The sequence below is a fragment of the Dipteris shenzhenensis genome, chromosome 33 (assembly GCF_047967505.1).
Source record: "Dipteris shenzhenensis isolate YYH24624 ecotype China chromosome 33, Dip_SZ_1.0, whole genome shotgun sequence".
NCBI classification, from domain to species: domain Eukaryota; kingdom Viridiplantae; phylum Streptophyta; class Polypodiopsida; order Gleicheniales; family Dipteridaceae; genus Dipteris; species Dipteris shenzhenensis.
Window position 1 is genome coordinate 28,418,844 of NC_141628.1, and position 18,400 is coordinate 28,437,243.

Sequence of the window (18,400 nt, forward strand, 5' to 3'; positions counted from 1 at the left end):
TGCAATGTAATAAGTAGGTTAGGGGCACTTTTCCCTCATTAGAGGTTTTTTCCCCTAACCACAGTTAGTTCACTAACTATGGTTAGTGAAGGATAAGTTTTTGTCACTTAGACAAAACCTTTCCCTCCTCTTGTATTCACTTACTTCATCTATTGCAATTTGACGTTCATCGCTCTTGCTCTCTCACTCTCTTTTTGTCTAACAGTGTGTTGGGCCATGTGGCCAACCAGCTCCTTCCTCCGCCAGTCGTGTGGTGCTATAAATAGGGACCATGTGGGGTGTTTGCCAGCCTATTTATTGGCTTCTACTCCCCTGTCCTAACACGTGGCATTGCGCCACTCTTGTGCCTCAGATAGAGGCCTTTTGCAGGCCCTTTACTAGGACCAAAGGCCCTTCCATGTAGGCGCCTTTGTCCTCTGCAGGTCCTGCCCTTGTTCAAGCCATATCCAGCCACTGGATCCATAACTCCAGCTCTGTACTTGCTGTCCCAGGCCTCCGTACAGCTCTTGAGTGTCGCTGACATCAGATCCTCTTGTCCTAGGTCTCCCTCCCCCATGTTCTCCTCATTTGGGGGCTTACAGATGTGGAGGTGACCTTTCCAACACGTGCTGCCATATCTTCATCAGTAGTGTCAGCTAAAATGCTTGACAGTCTTGCTGCCTGTCGATTTTTAAGACTTTAGTAAACCTTTACTAAGGTTTCTTAACAGCTTAATGATTTTTTTCTATATATTATGTTGAAATCGTGAAATTTGGGGCTTTTGTAAACTAGGGCCTCCTTATCAAATTGAACCTTCCATCGGCACATTTAGAGTCATGGGATACTTGCCCCACAGCTGCTCCCATGGCCTTCACCGACATCATCCTTTTGGGAGACTCCTTCCATGATCTTCACCAACAAACTTCATCCACATGCAGGAATGTGCTCATATATGTGTGTGTGGAAATTGCTTAGTTTGTACTATTGGATATATTCTAATCTTACAAAGGTATATCTCATAGTGAGAGAGGGCTATTATTGTGGGGCATGCCCAGAGAGGATAGGATAGAGTAGGGTTGGTTAGGCTAGATCAGTAGGCTAGGGAGGGCTGAGTTGGGTATAACTTGGCCCCTATCAAGGTGAGTCAACCGACCTGCATGGTTGGGTTGTCGGTCAATGGCCAACCAATGCTGGCCGACCTGACTGGCTGGGGAGGGGGGGCTATCAAGTCCCCCCCCCCATTCTCCACTCAGTCTCTCACATGCGGGGTTCTCTCTTGGAGCATTGACCAGCCCCCTTGGCCATCGATTGTATCCGTGGATCTGAATATAGTTGCTATTGCCTATCTCTTTCTCACACGCTTCTGCACGTGCACAGCTCTCACATGGTATCATTCGCCATCTATATTGAGGAATCTAGAGAGGGATGGGATGATTCGCACTTGTGAAGGCATTTGCTATGTAGATCCTAGGCATTTGGGAGCGATGGATGCTGATTGCAGAAGGCATGCTGACACAGAGGTCCAAGGAGATCCGGAGCAGCCTCCCCAAGCTGACTTGAGGCGGCAGTTTCGAGCACCATCAAAGGGTGATCTGCTGCAGCGCTTCTAGGCGGCTATTCGTGACAGGCTGGTACGATTTGAGGCATAAGGACCCGCTTGCCAAAGCCAATTTGAATCAGCCTTTTCACGATGTCTTGAGGCAGCAGCTTGGGGCTGACTACCCATGGTGACGTGTATCAGCTGTTTGGTGCAGTCTGCCCACAGAATCGACAATATACCCCTCGGCCACTAGTCCGGAGGTAGAGAAAATAGGCGTGCGTTTGCAACAACCTGTTGGAGTAGTGCATAGTGACGGAGATTTGTGTTGGAGACGTGTGAAGGACAATTTCTTTCACATTTCCATCCTGTCTTGCATCCCTTTCTCTTAGCTTTGTGGGCTGTTTTTGCTAGGATCAGCAGCAGGTATACGAGGATTGGAATAGCTTCATGGGATCCCGTGTACGAGTAAGGAGGATAAGCTCGACGGGACAAACTATGTCCATTGGAAGATCAACATGAACGCCCCAAGAGCTCTATCCACTGGGATGCTGCTTGGGAAGATGAATTTCAGGAGGAGATCAAGGATGGGGAGGATGAGGACTGGAAGCCACATTCAGCCTTGGTTCGGACAATCACAAGGAGGTCGGCCGTCTTGAATAGTGCATACAAGATATGGCATAAACTAGAGGATCTCTACACAAGGGATTCGGCAATGCGTGCTATCACTTTGCAGGGGCAGCTGTACAATGTCGAGTGCCCCAAGAGAGTACCATGCAACCATTCTTGATGCAAGCAAAGGTCCTCCGTCATCAATTGCAAGCCATGGGTGTTGCCGCCGCAACAAGTTAGCCGGCGGCACTCCTTCTCACCAAGCTTCCTCGAGATTACAATTATGATTTCTAGAGCATTGAGGTGCCAGGTTCCCACAAGTTAGCTGGACTTTGATGATCTATGTTCTCTTCTACCCGAGGAGGAATCATTTCTCTTCTCCAGGGTAAGCTCAGGGTCACTCTAGATGGCACTACAGGAGCAGAAGAAGTTTCGACAATGTACAAGAAAAAGCGGAGCAAGTGCTACAAATGCGGGAAGAGAGGGCATCTGGCTAGAGAGTGTCGGTCTAAAGGCAAAGCTAAGGCCGGGATTTGGAGTCAAAGATTTCTTCCCAATCAAGTGGCTCCAAGGTAGCATTGGTTGCTAAGGATCACCAGTTGGCAATGGCCTTCTAGTAGTAAGATAGTCTTCCCTCGCGTAGCCAGAGAGGGCATGTGGGTGGGAGTGGGCTGATAATGGCCTCGATCATTTGACAATTTGGTAGGTAAAGCAAGGCTGTGGAGCTATGGACCAGATGAGTTCGGAGGTCATTGCTTGACGTCATAGAGACTATGGACTTGGTGTGTACTGGAGTTTCGTACTTTCTCTCCCGAGGAGGCACTATCTCATTGAAAGTAACCGGTTCGGACCGTTGTCTTGCAATCATGGTCGTTACAAACCCTTTATAACTCCTAGGGGCATACCGAGCAAAGCCTAGCCTAGGTTACTATGAGCAAAGATCCTCTCGCAAGAGACAATAGGGCAGTCTTGTGAGAGCAGCCTCATAGCAATGTATCTTGGTTTAAGAGTATGACATAACAGCAGTTGAGAGGCTCTTTTGAGCCCTTTTCTAGGAGGCGTACGTTACAATGAGCAAAGATCAATGTATTTGATATGGAGAGATGGTTTCTCTTCTTCTTGTGGGATAATTCTTAAGTGCTCCAATTCCTCTCCTAAGAGACAATAGTGCAGTCTTGTGAGAATAGCAGTGCGTTTTGGTTTAAGAGTATGACACAACAGAACAACAGTTGAGGCCCATATATCATTTGTAACTGATTAGTATATGATCACATGTCAATCAACATGCATATGATAACATTTCCTGTATGGCGAAGATAACATCATATGGATGCCCTTGCATAGACTGTCAAGGTCCGAGATTAACTGTTAAATGCAGGTTTAATATTCTATTATGAGATGTCATTATGTTACAGAGCGTGTCCATAGCATGTCCTTCAAAATTGTTGAGGAGGTGCAGATCTATCAAAATTTTAAATCCTTTCCAGGCACAGGCAGCATGTGTTCATTCTCATGACAGTCCAATGCAGTGGAGCAGCTTTGCCAACATGCATGAGCACAAAGCTTCAGTTCATTGTCATGTAAATTGTACTTTCTGACAGGGCTGCCATGATTCTTCCTGAATCCTGGCTTCTCACAATGTTTAGCATTTTCGAGGCATTTCTATCTTGGTGATGGATTAGGTCTCCTCCTATATGATGATGGCATGCTTAATTGTTATCTGCATGGAATGTCGTTGTGTAATGTGAGTCAGTAGAGCCTTTTAGTCATAAGTGCCTTAAGATCTTGAATGGGGCTCTCTTAGGTCTCTAGAAGTGTACTAGAGGTGTGGTTGTGGTTGAAGTATGATGTACTAATCAGGGAAGCAAGCCTCTAAATTTTAAAATAGGCCATCTAACTGTATCCCTGCATGCAGATCTGTAGCAATCGAGGGTGGTTGGGGAATGGGAAGGCTTGTCAATGTATCTTGGATTACAACAGTCTACAGTCTTAGGCTGTAGACTTACCTTTTCACGAAAGGAGAGATCATAGCTAGGTGGGGTCTAACTACCAAAGCACAGTTCAAAAGGATCTCATGGTGGACAGCATGCTCATTAGATGGCACTAGAAACAAGGCTTGTATGTAGCCCATATAAGCAAGATGAACCTCTTGCCCTAAATTAAATTGACTAGTGGTCTAAAATGTACATGAGGCAGAGTTGTCTTGTGGCTTGGCTAGCTCTAGATCTCCTACATCTATGTGCAGTCAAATGTTAAGACTGTAGCCTAACCAAGTTGTAGGACCCCCAAAGAAGTAATAAGCTACTTACTCCTATGTATGTAATAGGTATATCTCATCAAATCAAAGTGTTATCAAGATTGATATGGAGATCAACACGCTCCATACACACTTGGTATGAAACACATGATTTGCTCCCAGTGCCCTGCTGAAGCCAGCCTCAAGTCTTTACATGTACTCAGGGGTGGGTTCCCATTTCCATCTTCTACTTGTCTTTTATACCTCGACTTGAATTCTGATTTGCCGCTTCAACTCATTTATGATGGTGCTCAGCTTTACCTCTGTAGGATGCATGAGGGAGACATCTTAGTCCCAATGTACTTTGAGCATTAGAATGGTAACATTGACCCTCACTGGACAATTTTAGTGGGACAGTATGGATGGTTTGGAAAATGGCAGACGACATGACAACACAAGGTGAACATCCCCTTGAATCAGAAAACTATAGTTGTTCCTTGCCCTCTTTGGCACTGTTACGAGTAGTATTTGCTGCAGACCACTCTTTGCACTGGGTGCAACCTGCATCCAAAGTGGTCCATACAGTCATATGAGGGCATGGAAGTCCTATCAGGTGTTTGAGCCCTTTCTGGATGGTGTGCCAGGAATTGAAATTATCAAGGAAAAAAGATATAATGGACATGCAAATTCTTTGAATTTACGTCCAATTGGTGATCAGCTGTTCAACTTTATATCGAATGGTCTTATGCGGGTATAGATGTTAAGCCAGGCAATCTCCAATTCTAGAGGACAGGATAATCAAAGGCCAAACTGGCGCAAAGGTCCGATAAATCACAGGTAAAAACACCACAGGTGACTCCCCGTCAGGACAAAAATCAAAAACCAAAGCCCTGTCAAAAACAGGCCCCTGAAGAGCCCAGGATCGGAGGCCACAACTGGCCACATTCTGGCTGAGCAGCTGCCTCCACTTCTGCCTCCTGGCTGCCTCCTCTTCTGCCTCTTTTTTCAGTTCCAGATCTGTCTTCTTCCTGCACCAGATCTGTCTCTCCTTCCAGCTCCAAATCTGCCTCCTTCCTGCTCCAGATCTGTCCCTCCTTCCAGCTCCAAATCTGCCCCCAACTTCTGCTCCAGATCTGCCCCCAACTTCTGCTCCAGATAATGTTCTTTTTATTCCAGATCTGCAGCAACCCTTGCATCAGTTTGTTGTCTCAGATTTGGTTCAGTTCCAACTTGTGGAGCTAGTGTAGAAGTCCACTACAGTTGCCTTCCCTAGAGGATTGATGTTTGCTCCCTCCAGAGCTTCTCTCTCATATCTTCTCTTGTATTGAGTTCCGTTTGTGATATATATTTCTTCTTCAGCTATCATTAGTCTTCAGTATTGTTTTATTTGTCTCCAAGTACTTTCTTTATATGGTATCAGAGCCAGGTGTGCCAATCGACACCTGAGCCTTGATCTGGAAAGCTTGGAAGATAAATCATCAACTGAAGATGTCTTCTCCCTCTTCCCCGAAGCGATCTTAGCCTGAATCGACCTCTATTCAACCACCACCCTCGTCATATGTCGAGAGATAGTCTGCAAGGATTGAAGGTGATGAATACCTCTCCAAACTCTTTAAAGAATTTGCTGAATTCCAGAAATGGAAGGAACTTGAAGCAGGTACCTGCACACCTCGTGCTTCTACTTCTCCACGTTTTTCTCCGATACGTCAACAAGGACCTCTATTCAACTCAGAAGAAGCTGAGCAACATCTCAAGTTCGGTGCCAACGAAGAACAAGTATACCCTGACGAAAGAGGACAGGCCGGCATGAGAACATTGGGTTATTCGACAGTGCCTATCCCACAAGAATCAGTGCAAGGTATGTTGCCCTATTCCCTTGGTGCAACTCCATCTGTTATGCAAGGCATAGGAACGAGTAATCACGAGGACACAGATCCATACATGCATGTGAACACGCGCAGATGAGAAAGGAGAAATGCGTCTGACAATGAGTTTGCTTTCGGTTCACATTCTTCCTTCCCTCCCATCCCTCTCATATCTTCCGCTGCCATCTTTCCTCCAGTGGCTTCTCATCCTCCTCCTTCTCCCATGCCACTGGACTCCTATAGTTTATTTCCCTCTATCTCTCCCGCTGCCCCTTTTTCCCCTCTCATGTCATATTCCGCCTCTCATGTTCATCCCTCCCCCTCAGGACCTTCTCCGAATCCTTTTATTCCTCCGGTGGTGCCGCCTCTCCCTTCTTCTCACTCCGCTCCTGTTCTAAATTCTCTTATGCCTCCACCGGTTGCTTCTCCCTATCATTCTCTTTCTTCCTCTCACCTTGTCTCTGCAACAGTCAAACATGCTTTCACTGATATGACTCGTTTTAACGGGTCTAATTATACCACATGGTCAAATCTCATGCGCCATGTGCTTGATTCTCAAGACCTATGGGAACTCGTTCAAGGTACTGAATCGCAACCTGATCCTCATGTTTATCCTTATCAGGTAGTTCGCTCGTGGCGACATCGTAATGCCACTTTTATTGTCGAAATCATGCAAGGTCTTTTGCTTGAATTTCACTCTCAATTACAGCATTTTGATCTTGCCTCTGAGCGATGGGCACATCTCACTGACCGCTATGCAGCTCGAGATCGTACTCGTCGCATCAATCTTGACCATGATCTCCAACAATTCCAGATCATTGCTGACGATGATCTCAAAGTTAAACTGGTAGATTACCGGCGGTTAGTTGCTGAATTTGCCACAATTCGTCCTCCCAAATCCAAGGATGACCAAGTTACTTTCTTTTTAAACAAACTTCCGCCCAAGTATTTCAGTTTTATGCAACAAATCATTTCTCAACCATCTCTTCCTACTTTTTATGAGTTCGAATGTCAACTTTTGCGTTATGCTCGCCTTTACTCTCAGGTCCACAAAAAACATAGTGTTCCTGCTTCAGAGGGGGCTCTTCTCTCTGGGAAACAAAAAGATCAACCCAACTCCGGGAAGCCCTCTCCCACTCCTAACTCTAATAACTCCTCTAGTAGTAAACCCGCCTGGCACACCCTTCCCAACAAGAATAGGTTTTGTCAGCATTGCCAGAGAGTTGGGCATATTGATGATGAATGTTGCTCCAAAGCCAAAGGCATTCTTCCACAGCCCCCTACCACGACTCCTCAGCCACCTCGTTGGACTCCTCAGCCACCTCGTTGGCGCCCTAGGAGTGGTCCTCCTCCTCCGAACGCTGGTCTTTGGAGACCACAAGGTCATGTCACTAATCATTTCACCCCATCCCCTCCTTTTATCACTCCTAAAGGTCTGTCTGACTGGTCCACTGGAGGTTCTCTAGACTTCACTTCTCAAGCCTTGATCCATATCACCGAGCTTGACTCCTCCCCATCCATATCTGGGTCGGCATTTCATACTCTTCATGTGGCTCTAAATCCCCTTGGATTGTGGATAGTGGAGCCACTCATCATATGACTTCTCATCATGATCTCTTCATTTCTCGCCAACCGGCAACAGGGGGAGTCCGTTGTGGCAATAACTCTGTTGCTACTATTCATGGTGTTGGTTCAATCACTTTTGATACTGACAAAGGCCCCAATCTTGCTCAATTGGATCAAGTGTTTTATGTCCCTCAATTAGGGATCAATCTTCTTTCCGTCCATCAACTTTGCCTTCTTGGTCGCACGGTGCTATTTACAAAGATGTATGTCGACATCATCGATGAGACCTCGGGACTCCTTTTAGCTCGAGGCGAAGCGCAACCTCATGGTCTGTACTTCATAACTCAATTTCTTGAGACTCCCTCCCATACCGGCTCTGAGTTTCATCGGCTTTATGGTATTGCTACCCTGAAAGATCCAACTAACACAGAACGATTATGGCATTATCGTCTGGGACATTTGTCCTATGACTCTTTATATGAAATGTCTCGGGATCATCTAGTTGATGGCCTACCTAAATTATCGCAAGCCAAAGATATTTGTCGTCCATGCCAATTAGGCAAACAAAGCCGAACTCCTTTTCCTTCTCATTCCACTTCTCGAGCCAGTGAGATATTGCGTCTAATCTACCTCGATATTAGTGGCAAATCTCCTATTCCTTCACTGAATGGCTCACAATATTTCTTCTTAATTGTGGATGATTACTCTCGATATCAATGGGTGTTCTTCATGAAAGAGAAATCTGACACTTTTTCCTTCTTTGCTACTTGGGCTCGCGTGGTTATGAACCAAATGGGAAAGTCTATTGGGATTGCTCGTAGTGATAATGGTGGTGAATTCATTTCCTATGAATTCACTCAATTCCTTCACGAGCATGGTATCCAACGCCATCTTACATCTCCAAATTCGCCCTCCCAAAATGCTCGTGTCGAACGGAGACAACGCACAGTCATGAACATGGCCCGTTCCATGCTTTTTGCAATCGAGTTGCGTGAACGTCTCTGGCCAGAAGCTATGAATACTTCTGTCTATATCCTTAATCGTTGCCCTACTCAGCCCATCCCGAACATGACGCCTTTTGAGGCCTTCTATGGCTACTGACCCTCTATTTCTCATATTCGCATCTTTGGATGCCGCGCGTACACTCATACTCCCAATGATACTCGCGGTAAACTAGAACCTCGTGCTGAACTTCTACTTCTAGTTGGCTACTAAGCAGAAGCCAAAGCTTATCGCTTATTTGATCCTCGCACAAACAAAGTTTTGGTTCGCCGAGATGTGGTCTTCGATGAAAGAGATGTTCTAAAAAATTCCTCTATTCTCTCTGCTGATGACGTATCTACTCCTGTTCCCTCCGACAACTCTCCACCCGAAATTTCTCTCTCCTCCTGAAACTTCTTTCTCTCCACCCATTGCTTCTCCTCACGATCCTTTGCCACGCTGATATCGACAAACCATGAAGGATTCCAGGGATTACTCCCTTAGAACTTCCTCCTGCCGGTCCTCGACGCTCTACTCGAACAACTTCTTCCACTACCACATCCTCCATTTTTACCACAGCCTATATCATACATTCTGAACCTGCCACTTGGCAGGAAGCAGTTCAACATCCTGCGTGGCATCGTGCCATGGAACAGGAGCTTGAGAGCATTGATCGCAATGAGACCTGGATTTTGGTCGATCGACCTACTCACAAAAAGGTCATAGGAACCAAGTGGATCTTCCGAACAAAACTCAAAGCCGATGGAACACTGGACAAGTACAAAGCTCGCTTAGTAGTGCAAGGATTTCGCCAAAAACATGGTATCGATTATGAGGAAACCTTTGCCCCTACTGCTCGATTAACTTCCTTTCGCCTTCTTCTCGCCCTAGCTGCTCATCACCGCTGGTCTATCTATCAGATGGATGTCAAGAGTGCCTTTCTCAATGGCTACCTTGATGAGGAAGTCTATGTGACTCTCCCACCTGGTTTTTCTCCTTCTGGCCATGATAATAAAGTATTCCGTCTCTGCAAAGCTCTTTATGGGCTTAAACAAGCACCTCGATCGTGGTTCCACAGAATAGACACCTTCCTCAAAACTAATGGGTTTCCTTCCACTCCTTTTGATCCGAATTTATATATCCATCAATCTTCAGAGGGGGTCTGCTTTATCTTACTCTACATAGATGATCTTTTGCTTTTGGGCTCTACTCCCACTACACTTCAATTCATTAAAACTCAACTCAGCACCACATTCGAAATGACTGATCTCGGTCTTTTCTCCTATTTCTTGGGCATGGAAGTTGTTCAGCATTCTCGTGGCATTTTTGTTTCTCAACAGAAATATGCTCTTCAACTCCTTGATCAGATCATTCCCCACGAGCCTAAGCTCGCTGCCACTCCCTTAGATCCCACAGTCAAGCTCTCAAAAGACTTGAAGTCTCCTCCCTTTGATGAACATCTCTATCGACAGGTTGTTGGCAAGCTGCTCTGGCTCATTCACACTCGTCCGGATCTTGCTTACTCAGTTTCCATTCTCAGTCAGTACTTTAATGAACCCAAGCTCACTCATTGGCATGCATGTATTCGTATCTTGCGGTTCATACGTGGTACTTACTCTTATGGTTTACATTTCAGACCAGGACTAACACTACAGGGATACACTGATTCCGACTGGGCTGGCGACCCAGACAATTGCCGTTCTTATGGCGGCTAGATTTTCTCGTTTGGCTTGGGGCACTTTTGTTGTCTACGTAGAGGATCGTTGGTTCAGTACAAGGAAAGTGTAGCTCTGCCAGAAACTGTCGGAGATATATGGCCTCTATGGTACAATCATACAAGGCCCGGTATTCAGCCTCAGTAGAAGAGCTAGCAACAGTTTCTTGTTTACGGCTAGACCAAGAAACAGGTGCCGAGCCAAACGAGAAAATGTAGCCGCCATGAGAACGGCAATTGTTTGGGTCGCGAGCCTAGTCGGAATCAGTGTATCGCTGTAGTGTTAGTCCTGGTCTGAAATGTAAACCATAAGAGTAAGTACCATGTATGAACCGTAAGATACGAATACATGCATTCCAATGAGTGAGCTTGGATTCATTAAAGTATTGACTGAGAATGGAAACTGAGTAAGCAAGATCCGGATGAGTGTGAATGAGCCAGAGCAGCTTGCTAACAAGCTGTCGATAGAGATGTTCATCAAAGGGAGGAGACTCCAAGTCTTTTGAGAGCTTGACTGTGGGATCTAAGGCAGTGGCAGCGAGCTTAGGCTCGTGGGGAATGATCTGATCAAGGAGTTGAAGAGCATATTTCTGTTGAGAAACAAAAATGCCACAAGAATGCTGAACAACTTCCATGCCCAAGAAATAGGAGAGAAGACCGAGATCGGTCATTTCGAATGTGGGGCTGAGTTGAGTTTTAATGAATTGAAGTGTAGTGGGAGTAGAGCCCAAAAGCAAAAGATCATCTACGTAGAGTAAGATAAAGCAGACCCCCTCTGAAGATTGATGGATATATAAAATTCGGATCAAAAGGAGTGGAATGAAACCCATTAGTTTTGAGAAAGGTGTCTATTTTGTGGAACCACGATCGAGGTGCTTGTTTAAGCCCATAAAGAGCTTTGCGGAGATGGAATACCTTATTTTCATGGCCAGGAGAAGAAAAACCAGGTGGGGGAGTCACATAGACTTTCTCATCAAGGTAGCCATTGAGAAAGGCACTCTTGACATCCATCTGATAGATAGACCAATGGTGATGAGCGGCTAGGGCGAGAAGAAGGCGAAAGGAAGTTAATCGAGCAGTAGGGGCAAAGGTTTCCTCATAATCGATACCATGTTTTTGGCAAAATCCTTGCACTACTAAGCGAGCTTTGTACTTGTCCAGTGTTCCATCGGCTTTGAGTTTTGTTCGGAAGATCCACTTGGTTCCTATGACCTTTTTGTGAGTGGGTCGATCGACCAAAATCCAGGTCTCATTGCGATCAATGCTCTCAAGCTCCTGTTCCATGGCACGATGCCACGCAGGATGTTGAACTGCTTCCTGCCAAGTGGCAGGTTTAGAATGTATGATATAGGCTGTGGTAAAAATGGAGGCGGTGGTAGTGGAAGAAGTTGTTCGAGTAGAGCGTCGAGGACCGGAAGGAGGCAGTTCCAAGGAAATAATCCCAGAATCCTTCATAGTTTGTCGATACCAGTGTGGCAGCGGGTCGTGAGGAGAAGCAATGGGTGGAGAGAAAGAAGTTTCAAGAGGAGAGAAAGAAATTTCGGGTGGAGAGTTGTCGGAGAGAATAGGAGTAGATACGTCATTAGCAGAGAGAATAGAGGAATTTTTTAGAACATCTCTTTCATCGAAGACCACATCTCGGCGAACCAAAACTTTGTTTGTGCGAGGATCAAATAAGCGATAAGCTTTGGCTTTTGCTGAGTAGCCAACTAGAAGTAGAAGTTCAGCACGAGGTTCTAGTTTACCACGAGTATCATTGGGAGTATGAGTGTACGCGCGGCATCCAAAGATGCGAATATGAGAAATAGAGGGTCGGTAGCCATAGAAGGCCTCAAAAGGCGTCATGTTCGGGATGGGTTGAGTAGGGCAACGATTAAGGATATAGACAGAAGTATTCACAGCTTCTGGCCAGAGACGTTCAGGCAAGTTGGTTGCAAAAAGCATGAAATGGGCCATGTTCATGACTGTGCGTTGTCTCCGTTCGACATGAGCATTTTGGGAGGGCGAATTTGGAGATGTAAGATGGCGTTGGATACCATGCTCGTGAAGGAATTGAGTGAATTCATGGGAAATGAATTCACCACCATTATCACTACGAGCAATCCCAATAGACTTTCCCGTTTGATTCATAACCAAGCGAGCCCAAGTAGCAAAGAAGGAAAAAGTGTCAGATTTCTCTTTCATGAAGGACATCCATTGATATCGAGAGTAATCATCCACAATTAAGAAGAAATATTGTGAGCCATTCAGTGAAGGAACAGGAGATTTGCCACTAATATCGAGATGGATTAGACGCAATATCTCACTGGCTCGAGAAGTGGAATGAGAAGGAAAAGGAGTTCGGCTTTGTTGGCCTAATTGGCATGGACGACAAATATCTTTGGCTCGCGATAATTTAGGTAGGCCATCAACTAGATGATCCCGAGACATTTCATATAATGAGTCATAGGACAAATGTCCCAGACGATAATGCCATAATCGTTTTGTGTTAGTTGGATCTTTCAGGGTAGCAATACCATAAAGCCGATGAAACTCAGAGCCGGCATGGGAGAGAGTCTCAAGAAATTGAGTTATGAAGTACAGACCATGAGGTTGGGCTTTGCCTCGAGCTAAAAGGAGTCCCGAGGTCTCATCTATGATGTCGACATGCATCTTTGTAAATAGCACCGTTCGACCAAGAAGGCAAAGTTGATGGACGGAAAGAAGATTGACCCCTAATTGGGGGACATAAGACACTTGATCCAATTGAGCAAGATTGGGGCCTTTGTCGGTATCAAATGTGATTGAACCAACACCATGAATAGTAGCAACAGAGTTATTGCCACAACGGACTCCCCCTGTTGCCGGTTGGCGAGAAATGAAGAGATCATGATGAGGAGTCATATGATGAGTGGCTCCACTATCCACAATCCAAGGGGATTTAGAGCCACATGGAAGAGTATGAAATGCTGATCCAGATATGGATGGGAAGGAGTCAAGCTCGGTGATATGGATCAAGGCTTGAGAAGTGAAGTCTAGAGAATCTCCAGTGGACGAGTCAGACAGACCTTTAGGAGTGATAAAAGGAGGGCATGGGGTGAAATGATTAGTGACATGGCCATGTGGTCTCCAAAGACCAGCGTTCGGAGGAGGAGGACCACTCCTAGGGCGCCAACGAGGTGGCTGAGGAGTCCAACGAGGTGGCTGAGGAGTCGTGGTAGGGGGCTGTGGAGTCCGACGAGGTGGCTGAGGAGTCATGGTAGGGGGCTGTGGAAGAATGCCCTTGGCTTTGGAGCGACATTCATCATCAATATGCCCAACTCTGTGGCAATGCTGACAAAACCTATTCTTTTTGGGAAGGGTGTGCCAGGCGGGTTTACTACTACAGGAGTTATTGGAGTTAGGAGTGGGAGAGGGCTTCTCGGAGCTGGGTTGATCTTTTTGAATCCCGGAGAGAAGAGCCCCCTCTGAAGCAGGAACGCTATGTTTTTGGTGGACCTGAGAGTAAAGGCGAGCATAACACAAAAGTTGACATTCGAACTCATACAAAGGTAGGAAGAGATGGTTGCGAAATGATTTGTTGCATAAAACTGAAATACTTGGGCAGAAGCTTGTTTAAAAAGAAAGTAACTTGGTCATCCTCGGATTTGGGAGGACCAGTTGTGGCAATTTCAGCAACTAACCGCCGGTAATCTGCCAGTTTAACCTTGAGATCATCGTCAGCAATGATCTGGAATTGTTGGAGATCATGGTCAAGATTGATGCGACGAGTACGATCTCGAGCTGCATAGCGGTCAGTGAGATGTGCCCATCGCTCAGAGGCAAGATCAAAATGCTGTAATTGAGAGTGAAAGTCAGGCAAAAGACCTTGCATGATTTCGACAATGGAAGTGGCATTACGATGTCGCCACGAGCGAACTACCTGATAAGGATAAACATGAGGATCAGGTTGCGATTCAGTACCTTGAACGAGTTCCCATAGGTCTTGAGAATCAAGCACATTGCGCATGAGATTTGACCATGTGGTATAATTAGACCCGTTAAAACGAGTCATATCAGTGAAAGCATGTTTGGCTGTTGTAGAGACAGGGTGAGAGGAAGAAAGAGAATGATAGGGAGAAGCAACCGGTGGAGGCATAAGAGAATTTAGAACAGGAGCGGAGTGAGAAGAAGGGAGAGGCGGCACCACCGGAGGAATAAAAGGATTCGGTGAAGATCCTGAGGGGGAGGGATGAACATGAGAGGCGGGATATGACATGAGAGGGGAAAAAGGGGCAGCGGGAGAGATAGAGGGAAATAAACTATAGGAGTCCAGTGGCATGGGAGGAGGAGGAGGATGAGAAGCCACTGGAGGAAAGATGGCAGCGGAAGATATGAGAGGGATGGGAGGGAAGGAAGAATGTGAACCGAAAGCAAACTATTGTCAGACGCATTTCTCCTTTCTCGTCTACGCGTGTTCACATGCATGTATGGATCTGTGTCCTCGTGATTACTCGTTCCTATGCCTTGCATAATAGATGGAGTTGCACCAAGGGAATAGGGCAACATACCTTGCACTGATTCTTGTGGGATAGGCACTGTCGAATAACCCAATGTTTTCATGCCGGCCTGTCCTCTTTCGTCAGGGTATACTTGTTCTTCGTTGGCACCAAACTTGAGATGTTGCTCAGCTTCTTCTGAGTTGAATAGAGGTCCTTGTTGACGTATCGGAGAAAAACATGGAGAAGTAGAAGCACGAGGTGTGCGGGTACCTGCTTCAAGTTCCTTCCATTTCTGGAATTCAGCAAATTCTTTAAAGAGTTTGGAGAGGTATTCATCACCTTCAATCCTTGCCGACTCTCTCTCGACATATGACGAGGGTGGTGGTTGAATAGAGGTTGATTCAGGCTGAGATCGCTTCGGGGAAGAGGGAGAAGACATCTTTAGTTGATGATTTATCTTCCAAGCTTTCCAGATCAAGGCTCAAGTGTCGATTGGCACACCTGGCTCTGATACCATATAAAGAAAGTACTTGGAGACAAATAAAACAATACTGAAGACTAATGATAGCTGAAGAAGAAATATATATCACAAACGGAACTCAATACAAGAGAAGATATGAGAGAGAAGCTCTGGAGGGAGCAAACATCAATCCTCCAGGGAAGGCAACTTCTGCACTAGCTCCACAAGTTGGAACTGAACCAAATCTGAGACAGCAAACTGATGCAAGGGTTGCTGCAGATCTGGAATAAAAAGAACATTATCTGGAGCAGAAGTTGGGGGCAGATCTGGAGCTGGAAGGAGGGACAGATCCGGAGCAGGAAGGAGGCAGATTTGGAGCTGGAAGGAGAGACAGATCTGGTGCAGGAAGAAGACAGATCTGGAACTGAAAAAGGAGGCAGATTTGGAGCTGGAAGGAGAGACAGATCTGGTGCAGGAAGAAGACAGATCTGGAACTGAAAAAAGAGGCAGAAGAGGAGGCAGCCAGGAGGCAGAAGTGGAGGCAGCAGAGGAGGCAGCCAGGAGGCAGAAGTGGAGGCAGCAGCTCAGGGTGTGCAGGGAGCTCAGGAGCATAAGATGGTGAGGAGCACCTAGGCCCCCCCCCCTTTAAATAGGGAGAGGGCCAGTTGGTCAACCAGCTGGTCGGCCCAGATCTGACCGACTTGGTCAATCTGGTCGGCGAGTTTTGGTCGGCCAGAATGTGGCCAGTTGTGGCCTCCGATCGTGGGCTCTTCAGGGGCCTGTTTTTGACAGGGCTTTGGTTTTTGATTTTTGTCCTGACGGAGATTCACATGTGGTGTTTTTACCTGTAATTTATTGGACCTTTGCGCCAGTTTGGCCTTTGATTATCCTGTCCTCTAGAATTGGAGATTGCCTGAGCCCCTTTTTCTGGATGGTGTGCCAGGAATTGAAATTATCAAGGAAAAAAAATATAATGGACATGCAAATTCTTTGAATTTACGTCCAATTGGTGATCAGCTGTTCAACTTTATATCGAATGATCTTATGCGGGTATAGAAGTCCCAACAGCTAAAAATTTGGTCTTTAGAACAATGAAAATCTGAATTTGTTCGATTGGATTTACTAGTCTTACAAAGGTATATTTTTCTTAGCGGACATGCAAATTCTTTGAATTTTTGTCCAAGTAGTGATCAGCTGTTCAACTTTATCGAATTATCGTACGTGGATGCAGAAGCCCCAACAGCTAAAAATTTTAGTCTTTAGAACAACTTAATTTGTACGATTGATTTATTCTAGTCTTACGAAGGTATAATGGATATGTCTATACTGTTACAACGTATCAGTATCTAGATATTAGTTTCAAGCTTCATTCAGAAGAGAAGGCAAATTTAGTCTTTCAATTTGATTACCTTTGTGTTTTGTAGCATGGGTTGGGAGTTTGCTGATGCTGAGTAACGTTCTTATTATCTCCCATGTGGGCAAAGACAGCGATGAGTCTGTTCTCAACCTAAATCTTCTTTACTCTGTTGACAGGAGGGTGCATCTGAGGAAGACATTAATGCACTTCCGAAATTTAAGTTCCGACGAACAGGAAGCTTTGATAAAACTAATGGAGAGAAACCGGGTCCATGCAGGGGTGCTATGCGCTTGATTGGATCCTCAGAGGCACCTAGAGAACGCATACTATCTGCAGAGGATGCGGTAAGCTCGGACAAGCCTAGCCCCAGTTTTGTTGTTTCTGGACAACTAGATATCCTTACTAATCAGAGAGTTTTGCAATGTTTCGCAACAAACTTAGTCTTGTCAAAAATTGCTGGACGTAACCTTTAAATGTCTTTGAATTGACTCTAAAAATGCTGATATGTATTTTTTAGAGTTGTTGTATGAACAGTATAATGGATCTCTCGTGATATCTTTTCATTTGATTTTTGTTGCTCTCTGATATTTTCGTTGGTTTATTAGTTTGGTCTAGCTTTGCTTCAGTTCCAGCACTTAAAATCAGGGAGAGAACCCGTGCTTAGAATTCTGGTTGGCAATATTGGGATGGTCCTGCTCGAATGTACCATCTTGGGACTGCTGTTCGTCTTGACTTATTGTAGACTTTTATGCGCTGCAGGAATGCTGCATATGCCTCTCAGCTTATGATGATGGTGTAGAACTTCGAGAGCTTCCATGTAGCCATCATTTTCATTGCACATGCATTGACAAATGGCTTCGCATCAATGCTACATGCCCACTTTGCAAATATAATATTATCAAGAACAACGGTGCTGTCAGAGAGGATGCATAGAAGCTGAATGTGCTCTGAACTGTGATGGAAATGCCTATATAGTCTGAGAGCCACACGTGTATTTATAAACACCAATGTCTGCAGTCTTACAATGGTAAAACCCTGCAGACAACCAAAAGGGTATTTTCAGAGAGACATCCCCAGAGGAATGTCACAAGCATGCGTGGAAGTGTTAGGACATATAAGGTGTTAGTCAAGCTACTAATATGTAGTGAGACATGCTTGTTTAGATTGTGGTTCTTGTTCATGCTGAGAACACTTTCTGCATAATGCGTTTAAATGGAACACATTGTACTTATGTTTGAGAGGTTCATTCAAATGACCTGTCTCCCATGGTTAAGGAAAGAGAAACAATTGCTGACCTTGGAGCTCTCTTGCAAACCTGAAGACAACTAATATCAGGAAGAGGACTTGGGATTTGGTCACTTGTGGATACATAAATCACAGTTTGCTGGAGCAATAAGAGACGAATTCAGCTCCCAACCATTTCACAGATAATGTTGATGAACTGGACAATATAATGTATTTTTTTGAAGATGTTAGTTTTAGTTTTGAAATCTATCTAATATATTTCAGTGCAACGGAACTGTATGTACTTCCGATGAACTTTTTGCTAGTCCAACATGTCACAATGGTTACTAGGACTAATGCACTCCACTTACTAATATAGACAACGTGTGACTGAAATGTACTGTGAACG

General features: G+C 45.3%; 1 protein-coding gene across 1 annotated transcript in view; it reads left to right on the forward strand.

Annotated features, from left to right (window-relative positions):
* LOC147879930 (E3 ubiquitin-protein ligase At4g11680-like) overlaps window positions 1-18,145 on the forward strand; it is a 44,538-nt gene extending 26,393 nt beyond the window's left edge. The window contains exons 4-5 of the mRNA XM_087371572.1: window positions 16,944-17,111; window positions 17,527-18,145. Of these exons, the coding sequence (XP_087227698.1) occupies window positions 16,944-17,111; window positions 17,527-17,700 (342 nt within the window). The 3' untranslated portion in view covers window positions 17,701-18,145. The remainder of the gene's footprint in view (window positions 1-16,943; window positions 17,112-17,526) is intronic.
* The last annotated feature ends 255 nt before the right edge of the window (window positions 18,146-18,400 follow it).